The 18,908-nt window shown below is 40.1% G+C and overlaps 1 protein-coding gene across 1 annotated transcript in view; it reads right to left on the bottom strand.

Moving 5' to 3' along the window:
* LOC142402537 (uncharacterized) overlaps positions 1-18,908 on the bottom strand; it is a 28,018-nt gene that overhangs the window by 5,199 nt on the left and 3,911 nt on the right. Inside the window, exons 2-6 of the mRNA XM_075488062.1 lie at positions 14,427-14,736; positions 926-1,069; positions 722-765; positions 500-635; positions 44-151 (exon numbers count right to left, since the gene is read on the bottom strand). Coding sequence (XP_075344177.1) covers positions 44-151; positions 500-635; positions 722-765; positions 926-1,069; positions 14,427-14,721 — 727 coding nt within the window. The 5' untranslated portion in view covers positions 14,722-14,736. The remainder of the gene's footprint in view (positions 1-43; positions 152-499; positions 636-721; positions 766-925; positions 1,070-14,426; positions 14,737-18,908) is intronic.

Below are 18,908 nucleotides of genomic sequence, written 5' to 3'. Positions count from 1 at the left end.
GATGTCTTTTGCAGTTTACACATTCAAAAGCTCAGCAGCATACCCAGTTCTTTCTGAACATGTTTTGGGATCCCCACAACGGTCTTTCTGTGTCTTCTCCCTGTTCTGGCCTTTGACTTTTTCCCAGAGTTTAATGGTCTGAATGTTGATCCTGGACAGAAATAAATACATGTGAGAGGAGGATGTCCACAATAAACAGGCATCTTTGGTAAATCCGTATTTAATCTTTATCCATCTCCAGATTATGTTCAATGGTTTTGTCTTTAATATGTAAGAATCTAAAGCTAAATTTACACTTAATATCCCAGTGAATTAAGTAATGTATACAAATGGGTTGTTTCATTGACACTGCATTATGTTAAAAATCTTCACTAAATCCTTAAATTTCAAACAAAGTAACTGTTTCAGCTTTAAATGTAAAACATTTAATGTTTCATACAAGTGTGGAATATGTTGCACGAGAGGATATAAATGATGCTTTGTCTGATGATCAAGTCACCTTGCCGGGTGAGTCCAGAGCGGGAAGATCTTGTGGACACTGATGATTGCATGGAGACAACAGAGGATGAGTCAGCAATGGTGCTGTCTGTCACAAACCCGCCACCTTCTCCGTCTGTTTGGACAGTCACACTTGACTGCAGCAAAAGGAGAAAAAAAATGTATACTGGAAAACAAATCACTTATACTAAAACTGTATATTTCTTGTGTGTGCAGAACTTACAATTGTGCTTTCATTATCCCGGTACTCTACCCCATTATTGGTTTCTGCAATGAGAATAACATTTAAGAGTCCACATTCACAACACAATTCTGAGCAGTAACATATTCTTTAGTGCACAGCATCTTCATCAACATGCAGACAGTTCTAAACAGCTGTAATTTAGTTTACAGGTGTACAAACTGTACCACAAGTGTGTTTTTGTACCTTCCTGCTGCATCATTTTCAATCCTTCCCGGGCCTCAGTGTGGAGATCCTCCAGGTACTTGGGCCTGCTGCTCTCAATGAACACATTCTCCTGGAGCAGCGGGTGTGCTGGGGTCTTGTCGTCATCAACTCCCTTTGGGACCGCTTTAAGCAAAGAGGGGGAGAGGAGGGATCAGCCTGGATCAACTCAAAGCTATGCGTTACAGTAACAGTAGTTAGAGGGGGGGGGGGGTATGAACAGCAGGAGAGCATGCAGGTGTCTGTCAGGGACATTTAAGACCAGGAATAGAAAATTTGTTTGGGCGTTGACACATCAGAGTGCAAATCAAACGCGCTGAACTTCTTTTCCTCTTATGTGGGATAAAACTTACAAAGACTTTTAAGAGGGGAATATCATATGAAAATCTACCATCAGCAAATATGCTGACATATTTTCCAGCCCAAGTATCACTTAATGAGACCGTGATAGGACATTTGTTATATTGCCTTCACATCCAATAACCCTCACAGCACAGCAATGACGGTTACCAAGAGCTAATGAGAAAATACCTGAAATATCAAGAATGCAATCTATGAATATTTGATTAGAATTACAGAGTCAAACAAGATAAATATGACAAAATAAATCAAATAAAAATAACAATAATGTATTGTTTGCCATGTGGTGGGATATATACTGTGCCCTCACACTTCCAGGGAATAGTCTGGGATCAGCAGTCTGTTAGCCTGCCACAACGCTTTTATGTAATAATGACAGCTGCTCTACATTTAGCTTCTCTTCTGTCTTGTAAGAACATGCTGGAATTAGCTTCAACAGCCACGCGCTTCGTGACTGCTGCCAATTTTTTCTTGTGACGGCACTGTCACTTGTCCTTTTGCTGCCCTGTGAATCACAGCATCTTATATGTCAGCAGAGTAAACACTGCAAACGGACAGTGGTTTTTAAGGTTTATAGTGACTATAGCTTTATTGTCCATCTAAGGCGAGCCTGTTCATCCTTCCTCTCCTGGTTAAACATGAATAAAAAAGACGTTTCACCATTCTGAGCAGGATCGATTGACTTATGACTCATGAACAAATAAGAACAAACCACTTCAGTGATAAAGTGATAAACGTGGTTTAAACTCACCTTTCCTTTTTAAAACTGTTGGAAAGCAGTACAAGTTAGAGCTTGAGTTATTAGTCAGGAGCACCACCATTGCTTCTCTAATATCTTGTAAAAGTGACCCAAAAGTCCACCAAAAATATGCTCAAGCTGTGTTGAAAGAAAAAAAAAAATGGAAAAAAATCTGCTTTAAATAGTCTGCAGTCAATGAGTTGAATAATCATCCCAGAACAAGCATGATCAGATTGTTTTTGATGAAGCTGTTATTGTGAGTATACGTCCAAGCAGAGCAGAAAATGCCTCTGCAGCCAATAGACAGTCGGAGCTTAGACGCTAATCCTCAGCAGCCTAATTCCCACCATCCCTTTCTACTATCAAACAGATACCCAGCATCTCACTGTTGCTCCCCATCTGCAGGCATACTCGCCCCAGATTGGTCAGTCAGGACTCAGATCGAACTGATATCAAACATGTAAACATGACGGGAAAGAAGGAGCCAGGGATTGTCAGGGATTTAAGGTACAAGTACGTCACGGGTACACTGAGCAACAACTTAAGCTCTGTAAATAAAAAACACCCCACATATATCATTTTCACAACAGAAATGTAATAATATGGTAAATTTCCCTACTTTCTCATACTTCATTAGGAGGCAGATAACTGTACTGTTTTGCCACAAGGGGGAGTAGGTGAACTAAAATTATCCACTTCTAAAACAAGATTAAAAACATGTTTTAAAAGAGGCCTACAGTTCCAGAGCACATGGTCCCACATGTGAATAAAAAAATTTCCCTTTCGTTTAAAAAACAAAACAAAAAAAACACAATCAGTTCATTAACATGCAGCCAGAATACTGAAAATGACTGATATGTTTTTTTGTTTTTTTTTTCTCCATCAGGAGAAGTCTGAAAACTAACTCGCTGCAGAGTTGAACGTCTGCTGTTGTGAGTTTGTCATCTTTTCTCTTTTAACAATCATTCCTGATACAGACACTTCAAACTCATCTGTGGCGACTGTGGGGTTTGTTCATTTCCTTGTGTGCTGAGCAGACATGACATGGAATGTATGACATCTGAACAAATGGAAAACATTCCCATGGTTGTGATCCTACCGAGAGTGAGTCAGTCAAAAGCAGTTTACAAAAAGAAAAAAACAGAGAAAATAAATTAACGACATGTGGTGCCAGAACAAGTCAAAAAGGAACACAAGTTTAACAGGATTGGCTGCAAGAGTCAAAGCCTCTGCCTGCATTTGTAAACAGAGAGCTGATGAGCATATGTGAAGCTAAGTCGGTCTAGCACAACACTTATCAAGATACCATGACAGTACAGACTTAACTGGAGAAGCCTGTAATGACGGGTGGGGCATGGCTGCCCTTTAACAAGGGGCCCACATTATCTCTGGTTCTGAATTCACTTTGTAATTGTGTCCATATTAATGACAACATCTGTCACTGCTACACTGTGCAAAAGCTGGATGTATTAAAAGAGACGCTGTGATTATATATGAACCCTAAACCGATGTTTACAGCTCGGATTTGAATGCTAAACCTAATAGACCATCTCATTGAAGGTTCAGACTTCAGCCTCCAAAGAGGGAAAAACAATAATAGAAAAAAATATTTTCTAATCAGTCAGTCAGCTCAAGTGTGTGTGTGTGTGTGTGGGAGGGTGGGGGATTATACAATCTTATTACATGTAAATAAAAGTGGACTGCATCAATACAAAGTGTAAACAAAATCAGATTTGGTGACACACATGGCAGTGGAGAGTGTTTGTGGCATAAAACTCATGAATGTTACTTATGGCCATCCGCTCTATGTCAGGAGCAGTGATCTAGGAGATGTTTTAATAATAGTATGAAATAGTAAATAGTAAAGGGAAACAATAATAAAGAGAATAAAATGTGTTAAAAAAAATCTAAACATTTTCTCAAAATTGAGGCTTTTTTGGGTTAACCTCAAAGTAATTTTAACCAGAAATATTAAATATGCTTGTCATTTATTAATTCAAATTTCATTTGTTATATTCTGTTGATATGTTGGCAATGATCTTTAGTGAAGAATAAATTAAAGTAAGATATCCGACTGCGTTAGACAGCAGCGGCGGGGGCAGGCCTCGTTGATGAGGCCAACTACAGAAGAAAGGAAACCGTTGTGGCGTGAGGTTCGGTCCTGATGGACTGCGGTCTTCTCCCAGACAGGAGTGACTCAAAAAGTTTGTTGTGACAATCTTTCCTGCCCAAGACGTAGATATCCTAGAGAGATGGCAGACTGGGTTTGATCAGTTTCTCAGAAGACTAAATAACACGTTACAGTTTGCCTTTATCTTCAGCAACAACATAGACGCACTGGCACTGATGTGGGAATCAAACAATGCACCACACACACCTCTCGTCTCTGCCCCAACTTGCCCCTTTTTCTTGTGTTGCACAAACAGCCAGATAACCATGCAGAGACGTTCTGTGCAGCTCTGAGCGAACTTAAGCTTCTCTAAGGACCACACGTCTAACCGAGTGCTCTGTGATGACAGTGAGCTTTCAGCCCTTTTTCCACTGTTTTTAAAACTAAAGTATGGCAGACAGACAAGTTAATGCATCCTGCTCAAAGCTTGTGTGCTCCACTGACTGTTTTCACGCTCTTGGTTTTCACTGAATTAAATATAAACACATATATCACAGCTGAAAAGAAAAAAGCAGCAAGCGTGGTGAGATAATAACCACAATCGAGGTGACAGATATGCTGGCGTCATGTGGCAGGGTAGCACTCTACATCACTGTCAGACGACACAATTGGTACACCAGGAAACCAGCATGTATCAGATTCCTCTAAAACCATACATAGTACTTTGCAGGTGGTCCCTTTTCACACTATCATTAACATCATCACACAAGTTTACATCTTGAGCCTCCCCACCGTCTTAATCTATCCTTTCACATCATTTGAAGATCAAGGAGGAGCAAACTCAGTGCCAGCTTCATGACGTCAATATCCCTTTTTAATAGGTTAGTCAGACAAATCAAATCAAATTAGAAAATGAGCAGGATAGTGGAAAATATTCAGGCCTGCTAGTGCCCGCTTCATGAGAGTACAAATGTGTCCCAGGCTCCTGCTATATGTGGCTACAGACAATAAAACAGTGTTATAAGCAAGACTGGAATTACCACCTCGCAGGTGTGTGCGTCTGCTAACCCGACGAGTTGCTTTCTGTTTCCAAGTCTGTCCAAGTTTATAATGAAACTTTGTAGGAATGCAATAAACGGTTTTAAGTGTATTTAGATCTGGTCACAAAAGCTGATTCTAAAAGAACGTTTAGAATTACCCATGAAAATAGACAATCCCTCATATATGAAAGTTTTTGCAGACGCTGCAGATTCTAAAAAAAAAAAAAAAAAGGGGGGGGGGGGGAGTCTCACACACATTTTCAACCCAGTAGCACAGAAGATAAAATCATTTTAATTTCAACGTGGGCCCCGAGGGCTAATGTCATTAATTTGTTATCTATTTGAAATATGATCCCAATGTCCCAGTCTTTTCCGGAGCTATTGCCTTTGGATGGCATGATCTATCAAATCAGATCTTTACAACACATGTTTGTGGATGTTTGTCATGACACGAACAAAGAAGATTACAGAGGATCTCAGAAAAAAGGGAGTACAGGAAACTAATACAAAACCTTTTCTAAAGAGTTTGGATTCCTCTAATCCACAGATTAATTCTGAATTAGACCAGCAAGCACCAGATGAAAGCATCAGGACATGTGTCAGTAAAGTGAACCCCAGGAGAAAGTGAGACATACAGCACACAGGTCATTTGACTAAAGAAGAGTTGAAGAAGTATAAATTAAATTGATTGGAATAACAAATACAAAGTCAGTCAAGTAATTCAACAGCAAAACAGTTTGATTTGTTCAATTTATATACTTTAAGTTTACTCGTAAAAAAATTTAAAGTTTATGGTCATGTTAAGGCCGACACAGAGAAAATTTTCAAGCGCCCCTCTTGTTAAATCGACAAGAACGCAGAGACAGACCATGTTTGTTTAGTTCATTACTTCTCCATCTTAACCAAACTAGCAGCAAGGTTCAAGGCTGGCCCATATTTTGGTATCACTGAAATATTGAATTTCCGAGAAACTGGTTACATTAACAACTGGCAACTGGATTAATGTTCTCCAGAGGATAAAGCCTGATAACTTAGTGAACCCCAAACATTTTGTCTTGCACGGTTTTCAAAAAGGGGAAAATTCTGAATGTATGCAATACTTTGTCTTATTTCCAGATGCAGGTAAACCTACTGTAACTATCTATCAGCCTCAGCTGATCCATGTATTATTTGCTCACGAGCAAGTGTTAGCATTAAATCAAGGTAAAGAAAGATGGCTTAACTTTAGCTCAAAGCACAACTGTGCTAAAAACCAGCTTCACAGAGCTGTGACATGGGCTATTGTTCGTTATTCGATGCCTTCCACATCGATGAAATGGTAGAGCCTACATTAACCTGCCTGACATCACCGTGCTGATGTAAACTGGGTAAGTAGGTCTATTATATACAAGCACAGCTCAGGCATAACATGGTTCCAGTCCAAACATTTATCCAGAAAGAACAGTTTGTTCTCAAGAGACGAAAATTGCATTGAAATTCAGCAGCATGTTGACCTTTATTCAGCTTTGCTGCACTAGTGAGTTAAAACCAACACAGTTATCTTTAACAAGACTATCTCAAGTGTCTGCTGTCTACCATTGCTCTAAAACTAACATAACTGCAGAAGCCATGAGTGGTGACCAACAAAACTCCAAGCACATATTTCTCAGCCTCTCTGTAGACCTGCCTGCCACAGTGCGTTGGCAAACATTTTCCTTTCATGACATGAGCCTGTGCAGCTGGTGCAAAGCCACAGTGACGTCTCTGCTATCTTGACAATGAAACAATCTATGATTTCATAAACAGTAACTGTTGCTTTTGGCTGTTCTGCCTAGTTCAATAACACTGACACCAAACCTTAGAACACTACAAAGAATAAAAAGGAAGTTAATAAAGTGAAACTCGAGCCCATAATTCAAATGGGACTAGAGGGCAAACTGGAACTTTTCAAAAACCTCTTCAATATTTGAGTGACCCAAATACGTTCACCTCTGTCATTTGGGTGTGGTGATTCTTCACCTGTTGTAATAAATACCTACTAAATGCTTTAAAAACCCTGTGATTACAAATGAGCACTTTCATAACTGTTTACTACACATGCAGCCAAGTCCTCAACTGCAGAAACTCTCATAGTGCTGGCATCAACTTGCTAAGTCGTGTTAGCTTGAGCTGACTTTTAGATACTGGAATTCTAGTCCTGAGGTGACAAAGTTTTTTACATAAAAAGCAAAGTGATGACAGCATCTTTCAGAAGGACACCTCACCTTGACCCAACAGTGTATAAAACGGCAGAGACTGAAGTCACCATTGGCTCTTACAGCCCTGGAGTCAGAAAAAAACATTTCTATTAAAATTTCTGTGAGGCAGATAGTTGAAAGCTCGTGGAGGGGTGGCAGAAAAGCCCAGTCTGCTCTGATTGGTCAGGTCCACCGGGCTGAGAGTTCAACGCCCACTTTTCCTAATCCACTCTGGCACCTTTATTAATATTCACACAACCTGTTTCAGTGGATGGGAAATTCCTTTATGTCTGTGAGAGCAGGATGAGTCATTGTTGGGCCATGTAATGACATGTAGACAGAAGAAAATCCTTCAAAAAAATTTTGAAAATCAAATTTGATCTTAAAGCTGCCGTCGGCAGGTTTTCAAAATTCTGAGTCTAAAGTCGGAAAATTCGAACTGATACAACTTTCAGGTCCCTCCCCCAACCTCTAACAAGCTCCGAATCGCCCCCCAAACCCCTCCCCCTCTGTGGACGAGGTTGTGCACGTGAGTTCACACCAGTGTGAGCGCACACAAGCTGGGGCAGACTCACGCTCAGCATGGAAGACGTGGTTGGTGACTGTTCTGCTCAGATAACAGATAAATAATAAACCTAACGTGATTGGTTAAAAACAGCCGGGAGTGCTCGATTTTTGCAAGCATGATTACAGGCTTCAGAGGGAGCTACAGAATTCGGGATTTTTCCTAAACAGCCTATTTAATATTCTACTTCCAGAATCCCATGACAGTTCAAGCTAATATGACTAAAAAAAAATTGCCGACGGCAGCTTTAAGGGGACTTTAATCCTGTGCGTTTCTCCTTAACCTGTAACGTGGACAAATGTATACATGAAGAACACAAGATCAATTAGGATAAAATAACTAAACACCTTGTTACAGCGAGGAGGAGGAAGAAAGTGCCTGACATCATTTCCCCTTACTTTACCCTGTGTAGTTGTTTTTTTTTATCTACACAGGGAAGTTCAAAACACGGTTTGTTGACTGTGATCTTAAGGTTTTGTATGCAGAAAATTAGATAAATAAGTCAGGAATAAGGAATAACACCATTGAAAAGGAAGTTGAATATCAGCCATATGGCATTTTTTCCACCAAGGGAAGGATGATTTTAACCCAAATCAAACATTTAAATCACCACCAGCAATATAAAAATATGATATCATGGAGAGTCAACCAGTGTTTTTCATTTCTAAATAGTTCTATTCGATTCACTCCCCAAATTTTCCACTTTATGCTTAATTCAATATAGCAGTTAACATATAATCAAACCTGGTCATAAACCCATAAAATTTGCAAATCTGTCAGATGATCGAATCAAAACGAATGTCTTCAGCTGCAGTTTGGTACTACTCAAACATCTTAACTGACAAGGCTTTACACCACAATGCAAGAAAATGCAGTAAAGCAGGAGATACAGTCAGTACATTCGGGATTAGCAATCCTGCTTCTGGTAAAGAGTATCGTTAACTGATTTTTCAACAAAGGAAGTCAAATTAAATGGGTCAGATGTCGTGGTTCTGGCATGCAAGCCAAACACAAAGGCCTCCCTATTTCTAGCTTCCTCAAAGAAATATCTAAAAGATCAGGAATGCAAGGAATCTCTCAGGGAGTGTTTGAAGCAAACAGGTGACCTTATGAGCATACCTTGTTAGGACTGTATGACCTAATAACTCTTAAACAAGTTTGCTTATAATAAAATAGAGCAGAATTTTTCTTAAAGCCGATAATAAAAGGGGAGACTGAGAGAAAGAGGGGGTCCTGTCGTCTGGTTTTACACAGGATCAGGTATGCTGACAGTATGGCAGGGACATAAAGACCCACATGAACATAAAGTTGTTAACTGGAAGTAAATAAAACTGTAACCTGCTTTTTGGCCAAGACAAAACACAACAAAGTCACAAGAACGGACCATGCAGAATGAATGCCTTTACCACAATGAAAGGTCCAGGACGTCAGAGTTCATGCTTCAGCACAGAACTCCATGAGCTGCGTTTACAAAATGCATTCTCATAAGAGAAACGGTAAAAAGAAACTACAAAGGGTGCAGATGATCAGTTTGACAGGGAAACTGGGTCAACCTGCACTTTCATCTTTGAGTAAAACTGAAAACAAGTTTAAGCTTCTATGTTGAGAGGAGGTTGCTTTTTTCGCATATATATATATTTTTTCTTTCTGATCTTTGACAATTTCAGTAATAAGATCTGAAGTCATTACAAAAGTATTCATTCTTATGTTTTATTTCTAAAAGAATTTTACAAAAATCCGGTACTTGATTTTAATACTGTGGCATTTGTACTGCTCTGGGTCAACCTTTCTCGAAAGAAGAAGACTAAAATATACACCCAAAATGTTTTTAAAAAATAAGTTGCTGTATAATTTTTCCATAAGAATATCCATTTGTTGCTGGGATAGGCTCAGGTTTCAGTTTGCCTCTTTGCACATTATGATTGTGGCTTATCGGCAAACCCCCCCCCCCCCCCAAAAAAAACAAGACGTCTTCATTAAACCACCGCTGTTCAACTTTGGTAATTCACACATGCCAGACTGACAGACAGAGCCGGCCTGCCCTCCTTCCTTGCTGGCTCAGTATCAATAGTATCAGCAGCGGATCAACTTTGACCCGCCATGCTGCCTCGGTACTTTCACACATGACACCAAATTTATGTCACCAATGCATGTAAAAGCATTTGTGAAGAGGCCTTCTGATATATCGACACGGATGGAGAAATGCTACCTTTAATGACATCTCTCTAAGACTGAGCTGATTATTTCATCCAACACATTACCGCCATAAAAATTACCTTTTTTCACCATCTTCCAAATAAACATAGTCACTCAACTCTTGGTACGGACCACACCAGTGTTTGATCAACCAAAAAGAACACATCACTCCACGACTTATTGAACTTAATGGCAGCACGTGGCTCCAAATCAAATTCAAGTCTCTACAGAGAGACTGCATGGTCTGCACGCAGCAATGTACTCAGTAATGCAGGCTTATGCTCTTTCTCGACCACTCTGTTCCTCTCAGGAACGGCATCGATTATAGATGCCATGATCTTCAGGCTCTCATGTGGCACTGCTTTAAAAGAAGGCATGCACGATTCAGTCACAGAAATCACTGCATGAGCGCAGAAGCCCAACTAGAGCTCATGAACATAATTCACTGTTCCATCCACAAATGGAAGTTAAAGTTACATCATGTTAAGAGGAGGCCATATGTGAACACGATTCAGAAACACAACATCTTCTCTGAACCAAAGGGAATTTAAAATAGCAAAGTGGGAAAAAAAACTCTGTGTTCAGATTGATTGAAATTTGATATTCTTTAAGGAAATCATGGATGCCAGATTAAAGAAGAGCGATGCCATCAGACCTATCGGCAATCAGTTCAAAAGTCTGCATCTCTGGTAGGAACCATGTGCACTAGTGTCTATAAAACTGACAACTCGCACATCTTTGGGGTCTTCATACAGTTGTATCTGCTCTACTTGTACTTGTAGTCAATTAAATAGATTTAACACTTTATGTTTACGAGAGGGATTCTTACTGCACTGAAGCTTGAATGCTGTGCCACACTTGAAAGCCATCTTGGATAAAAGCATCTGCTAAATAGCTAAATCTAAATAAATCTGCTAATATAACCACTGTATCAAATTTTTAAAAACATAAGCAAGTCCTCATGATTTAAAGCTCAGGATTTGGTAATGTTTTGTATTTTTGCCGGGAAGATGTTTTCTAGAATAGTTACTGATGATAGCTCTAGCATTATTTGTTTTATCTAACTTCCAGCTTGTTTCTCTAGAAAAATTTTGGAATCCTCGACTCTCAAAACATAAAGATCTGACTTTGCGCACTAAGTATCCATGGTGACCTACAGAACAGGTCACATGACAATCTAGAGGAATCTGTGAAGCCGCCTCAGGTCACTGTGATCACTGAGCGATATCAAAAACTTTGACAACATGTTATCTTTTCAATATGATTTGCACAAACGTTCACACCATATTTCATCTCCAAAGGTCATTTAGCTTCGATTGTCAGCGTTGTATCTTGTTTTTGAACACACATGCTCCAATTCAGCCTCTGAGTACCACTGTCTGAGCACAATGAGGAACAGTAAAAGTACATGAGTACAGAAAAACAGAACCTTCCGTACCTTCCTTACTGTAATGGTGCTGGCATGACTTTTAATTAACTGGCGGTGTGCCCACCATACCAGACATTTAGTGAGCAGGAGGCCCTTTTGGCATAAAATACGGATCATCATCCGAGGCTCAGCTGGAGGCATTCAATTTTCAGGGCAAGCGTTAAGACTGCTGCTATAATAAACCTTCTTTGGTGTATTTTGGACGTAGCTCAGCTGCTCCTCTGATCTGAGAAAGTGTCTGCTGAAGAGTTTGCTGAGGTCTTTTGCGGCATCGACACAACTCGATCATTTCTGAGGGCTCAATAGCAGCATAACAGGCACATAAATCACAGCTAACAGGCAGAGCTTCAGGTTTTGTTGTGATATTTCTGTAACCTCAAAGCATGCCATTCTAAAGAATATTTACCGTGGCTATCATCCTATCTGTGTACAACTGTTGCTTCCACCTTTTAAATGAATCCACAAATTGACAAATTTCTTTCATTCTTGTTGTACACATGAGTATGAAAGAGAATAAACATTCTTGACCTCTGCCCAGTGTGGGAGTTAACCTGCAAGCCAACCATGGCAGAGGAGAAAGCCCTTATCTCTATTCAAAGTTTGCTTTCTCAAACAAAACTCTGCTGTTGTGACCAACCGTGAGCAGCACAATAAAGTGCAAAAATTGTGTAATGGTACCACAAACACATCATTATTCAGTGCTGACGTATTTCTCAATGCATTTATCATCTACCAAATCCACAAACATGACTGTAGACATGTTGCCACATATTCATCTTCTCCTGTGGGTGTAGTTTGACGACTTGAGTCTGAATTAGTCTGGATCCCACGGAAATCCCCGAAACCTTTCCCACTTGAGATCTGGGCTTCCACTATGAGAGGACGCAGCAAAATAAACAACAAACACAAATAAAACAGCCCTTTGCAACGAAACACGGTTTTGGGATAAGCCGAATCCACAAAACAAGGTTTTGCTTGTGTTTGTGAAATGTTTTTGTGTAACTTACTGCATCTAGATGTGATTAATCTGGGAATAAAACTGAAGTTCGTACTGACAGTTCGCACTGCTCCACATTCAATAAAAACTGCTACCAATGAGAAACAGGACTAGAACAGCACAGCCTGCTGCTATACGAATGCACCTCTGCAAGCTCCAACACGATCTGAAGCTCTGGGAAAAGTCTCAGTGTTGCTGCAATTTTCTTGCTAGAGTGTGAAATCTGTTTTTTCTTAAGCACTCACTATGTGTATGCTTTCACTACAGTTGATGACTGTGTACGCATGTGTGTACATAGGTCAAAAGACACCATGCTCTTCCTGGCAGTCCTGTGCAGCACTTCATCCTCCATTTAATCCGAGGACCTGAGAGGCAAGTGATGGTGACACAGAACAGAGATTTTTGCACGGCAAACAAAGTGAGCTGCAGGTCAGAAGGCGAGTAGGAAGTCAATGTTCAAACATCCCTACGCAGAACAAACACACATGACTGGGAGTCAATGAGCAGGCTTTCAAACTGGTTCCGAGCGCTTTATTCCTGCTCATATTTTCAACCAATTCACCACAGCGTCATTTGGTAAATGACTTCTCAGTTTGATCCAATCCAAAATGAAGTGAGTGAAAAGTCCAGCAGACCACATTCAAGACAAAACAGCCGAACCCTTGTCTTATGAAAAGAAGTGGTCTTATCTCAGATTAAACTGCCCTTTAAATCAGCTAATTTCTAGAGAAAAACTCTCTGGACATCTCAGCTTTACAACAGGCTACAGTCGGAATCCTAAGTAAAAATTAGCTTTGGTAGCACAGTTTGAACCAAGTTTTATTTGAAACATGATCCTATAAAGATGTAGAAAATTATCTAGGAAGGAAAAACAATTAAAAATGCTTGTTAGATATTTCAAAAAGGAAGAGAGAGAGTAAGGAAACACACGTGAAATTGGTGCAGCTCATAGTAACACCATAACAAGCACACACGAGTACACACATTAGTAAGAATCAAAGTGAGAAGCCCATTTACAAATAAATCAATGTCACACAAAGCGAGGTGTAGCCCATGTGACGACAGGACATTAATATGCATAATTATAATATGAAGACAAAGTTGATCACATCAAATCTATGCAGTGTAACAAAATACAAATATTGGTTCAGACTCAGGTGTGAAAAGGCTCTTAGATGTCACAATACTATATTGTACTGCTTTCATACAGCTGCAGCAACTAATCACGGACAGATAACTTAATCACCGGCTCCCCTGGTGCTGACTACAGAAAACCTCTGGCTCCAACAGACTCCCATTCAAAGAGTCATTATAATGTCATCAACTCAACCTATAGTTTGAGCACTGTGCTGTTGTTACTTTTGAAGAATTTCCATAATTAAGTAGCTGGCCTCAAATACCAGTACTTTCATAGCATCGGTCTTCAAGTATCCTTCTCCCGATGGAGGGGAAAAAAACTTAACTTGGCCATAAACCAATAGGAGAAGTCATAATGGGTACGCCCATCTTTTATAAACAGTCTATAGTAATAATTTACTTAATCTCACTGACAAATACCTCTTTAAATAACAGGTTTTTTTTTGTCTTTTTCCTTTTGGGAAAAGTGTGCTTGTTTCTTTCATGTCAGTAAAAATTTAAATAACAGCCTTATCACATTATACAAAAAAGATATGATATGATGATTGACACTACACATACAGAGACTTTGTGCTGACATCCAGAGACTAGATAGCATTTCAACTCTTGATTAAACTACACATGACTGTAGTTGAAATTAAGACTCAAACTCCTTGAAAAACACTTTGGAGAATACAGCACTGTAGGCTCTTACCATGACTGTTTGCCTGTGGATGAGCCTGCCTTCCAGACTTCTGTCCTCCCTTGTATCCACCCTGATGCTTAGTGGGACGTCCATCCAAGTCCAGGTTCGGCGCAGGACCTAGATCCAGGCCCTGTCCATTAGCGCTGAGGTTCTTCCTCTTCTTACCCTTCAACCAGCTAAAAGCCCTGCCGAGAGTGCGTCGCCTCTTCTTTCGGCCTCTTTTGCTGTGCTTCTCTTGGGCAAAAACTTCGACAACATCCTGGGGAAGCAGGTCCCCAAACCCCATCGAGTCACGGTTTGACATGACTGCCGCTACAATCTAAAAAAGAAAAGAAAAAAAAACATTACATTTAAATCCTCGTCTTAAGCACGAAAGATACATGATTTAATACTAGATTTTCTAACCTCTTCTAGGGCCCCTATCAAAGTAAATTTTGATTAAAAAGCAGACATATTGTTGGCTTTTATCTTGTTAAAGTTATGGCATCATAGTGTGCAAGTGGGAGCACTGAATCAAAACAATTCTTTGTTGTTGGTGCTTTTGGGAAAATCTCCCGTGACCTGTTAAACACTGAAAAGGCACGATATATAAATCAAACGTGCGTCTTGTTCTTTAGATGAAAATGTACGTTTGTGAAAGCCTGTGAGCATGACTCATTCACCAGCGCAGACCCCATTCCTTCCGCTAAAACCAAACTTCACAGTCCCGCACGAAGGAACTGGCACCGCTCCCTTCATTCCTTAACACGGAGTCATAATTTACAAAGCCGCACCCGTGGGCTCAGGCAACTTCACACAGGCACAACAGCAGCCTAGGAAGAGCTAAAAACAGAAAAAAAAAAACACAGCCACCGGTGTGCATTGGGGCATTTATAACTAACTATGTCCATTCGTGCATCATTGTATCAATATCTGTATGTTCTTTCACCCCTGCTTGTATGAGCTTATCACCCACTCTTTGCTTCCGTCCTCCACCCGTCCTCCACCCACCTTTCACCTTGCCCAACTTCCCTACTCTGAGGCAGATTTCCCAGCCTTGCTACTGGGGATCTGTATACTGCATTGACTGGGCTTCTCCCAGGCGCGCACTTTATTAGACACTTATCTCCAAATCACAGACTAAATGTAGGAACAAGCTCTTAAGATGACAGGAATCGGGGCTTGTAAGACTGCAGGAGGGTGGGAGTTAAACCAGAATGAGAGAATTATGAATCCCTTGTGATGAGGAATATTTTTTTCTTTTAAGTCTTTGGCTGCTATGCTGCTTTTCAGTCAAGCCAGAAGAACACTGCAATCCTATGTAACTAATGTGTGAAAAATACAACCAAACATCTTTCAGTCCATCGGGAACACTTTTGCTGCGGCATGACGAGACATGAAGCTAAACCACAGAAACCTAAATCATGTTCTCTGAGGATTACAAAAGTAGCATTTCCAAACAGCCCTCTCGCCATCACAGCTCTATATTAGTAAGTCTGAGCAATCTGATTAGGATGTGAAATATGGGAGACTGCAGGGCAGATGCTAAACATCTGTAAACTGGTCATAATTCTTTTTTTTCCAAGTGTCAGTCAAATCTTAGCAAAGTCAGAATCTTACTGGTGGAAGAAATGTTGCGCATATAATATAGACATTTCTAATACAACAGTTCTGCTGGCTCCTTTCATGAAGGTTATTAGGTTTATGTATTGTGACAGTGTTTATATAATCAGTCTGAAGGCAACATTGGGAAGTAAACCTTGGAAACTGGAAACCTTGGAGGAAATACAGTGGTGGCTGTATCTGAGTCCTACTCTTTAACTGAAAATCCATCATTTGAAAAAGCGCAGCAGATGCTGATGGGACTGTCCCTTATTTTGCAAGTTATGAATCCATACTCCAAAGCTGGGCTGGGCTGACATGTCATTGTTGGAATAATTAAAAGTTTCTGCTTTTGAATTATATAAAGAAATCACAAACTTGAGTTATTAGTGCTTCCTTTGATGTCACTCAAGTGGCAGCTGTAGTTATAGCAGTAAGACAATTTGTTGCCTTTTCCTTGGAGGCCCCTCCAGCTGTGTGCTTTGCCGACCATCAACAAGCTCGAGTAATGATAGACACAGCATCTGAGGTGATAAAGCCAGTCGCCTCAGCTGTATGGACATGGTATTCTTTTGTAGGGTTTGACATGGGACAGCCCACCGTGTTGTGTAAAGTTTCCAAATTCTACTGTTAACACGACAGACCGGCTGCAGCATCAGAAACTGAAGCATGCAGTGGTTTGTCTCTTGATCTTTTCCAGACCTCATTTCCCAGCTTCACATTGGTGGGAGGAAATTACAATGGCCTGTGGTGAATGACAAGATAGTCTGAATTTGGATGACAAAAAAAATGCAATACAATCATTTTTGGAAGGTTATAAATCCAATTTGGTTCATCAGAGGCAAGATGACGTTGCATGTTTAGACATTATAAAATTGATTGACGTCTCCAGCCAATGTCTTCCAGAAGTGTTTTATTTTATTTCAAATAACCCTAAATCTAAAAAGAAAAATCTAAAAGAATATCGTGTATATTTACGTCTGTGCGTGTGCTTCTTTTTGTTGATATTGCACACTTTTTTTGTTTTGTCTTGAGTTCATGGAGACCGAAAAAATAAAATGAAGAAAAGCAAAAAATGAATCCTGATTATATATATATTTTTAAAAACAATATAAAACTATCGATAGTTAGATTTTACACCATATCTGCCCGCTCCAAACTGATGTATTGTCCATGTCCAAATATTTCACTCGTTAAAAGGATTCATCCTGAGGGTGGGACTTTAGATCATTGCCTCTGGGAAACATAAAAATTCACTCAACACTTACTGAAATATTTCAGTCTCAACTACGCCGCAGGAAATAAGCATTTAAGAAAAGTCATTTCCAATGTTGTTCATTAAAAACATATTAGAAGCATGGGATCTTTTCTAACAGCAAACCCATTTAATCTGAAAGATATAGTTTAACTTTACTGCAAATATACTGTATATATATATCAATATTTATATCTAAATCAATGTCAGGAACATACACTTGAATCTGAGGGGCTTATTAAGTATTTGAAGTACTTTTCTATTTGTAGGTAGTTTGTTATCTTTGTGTAGACATGCTGGGGTTGTTCTCCACATCTGAAATGTTTTATTGAGTTTGGAGCTGCAGTTCAAGGCCAATAACTGAGAAGTGCATCCATCTTCTCTAGAAAGTAGCAGGCCTCTCCCTGCACTTAGCCCTGTGTTTTCTCCTGCTCCAAATTACTGTTATTTCGGCATGACTAAGATCCATGCATCAGTACTGGCTACAGTTGCCAATAATCAGACGTATCTCTGGGGGGAAGAAGGGCTGGTTTATACACTTATGGCCCATGGGCTGTTGTTAATCCAAAAACTCCTCGTATTACTTCCATCACCGGAGGACCGTGAGCTTCGAGTTGTGGTGGAGACCACCCAGAGGACCACTGACGGTGAAGTCAGGACTTCATGGAGGTGACTCATGCCACTTGATGCTGTGGTTACACAAAACAACCTGTAATTTCCAGTTTTGCAAACAAAACTAATGGAATGACGCTCCAGTTCTCTACAATATCAGTTTGATGAGGCGCTACTGTTGCACAATTTGTCTGAAGTCTTTGCTAAATAGTCATTTATATTCTAAAAAGTCACAATCTCGCAGGTGAGCTCTGAACTCAATCCGTTTCCACTCCTAAAGCACTGACGTCTTAATTACAGAGCTGCTTCATTGTCCCAGCAATTATTTAACTCTTAGCTACACCTCCAGGTTCATAAAAGTTGAAACACAAACAAGAGGCACAAAAGAAGAATTTAGCATCTGATCTTTTGACCGAACATGTGAAACATATTATCATGACGATCATAATTGAGTCATAAGCTGATTTACTAACTAAATATCTGTGTTCCCTCACTCTGTCCCAACCTCACACACCAAGGCTGCTGTGGGTTTGAAGCCACGCCTCGGTCCTGCCGGAGCATGCATGTGCCCCAACACGCTGTTTACTTACCTTTTCAAAAGACGTCTAAAACCCTAACCCAGATCTCACATTGGACAGTAGATTTCAATCTAACCCCAAAAACCTCAAGAGATTGTGTCAATACCTGCAACGTTGACATTGACAGCAGCGTGCACACAGAGAAGAAAAGATAAACCAAGAGAAGACAGTTTATACACCGACTGAGATAGACTGAAGAGACTCAGCATATCTGGAGACAAAGTGGGCTGATTGTGTATTTCTGACACATATATGCTCTGCAGCTGGAGGCCATGAATTCCAGAGCAAATCTGAGTCTCCACTCTTCTTTTGCAGACAAGTCAAAGTTAAAGCGATCTAAAACACTCACAGACACCTGCCTGGCCTGAAGCAAAGCACTGCTGCATTGGTTACAGTGCAAATTCAGTATCATACACCAGGGATGTCCATCTATACGGAGAGGAAAGAGGGAAAGCCACTACTTAA

The sequence above is a fragment of the Odontesthes bonariensis genome, chromosome 17 (genome assembly GCF_027942865.1).
Source record: "Odontesthes bonariensis isolate fOdoBon6 chromosome 17, fOdoBon6.hap1, whole genome shotgun sequence".
Taxonomy (NCBI): domain Eukaryota; kingdom Metazoa; phylum Chordata; class Actinopteri; order Atheriniformes; family Atherinopsidae; genus Odontesthes; species Odontesthes bonariensis.
The sequence above is the reverse complement of the archived record's forward strand: the minus strand, read 5'-3'. Positions and strand labels throughout refer to the sequence as shown.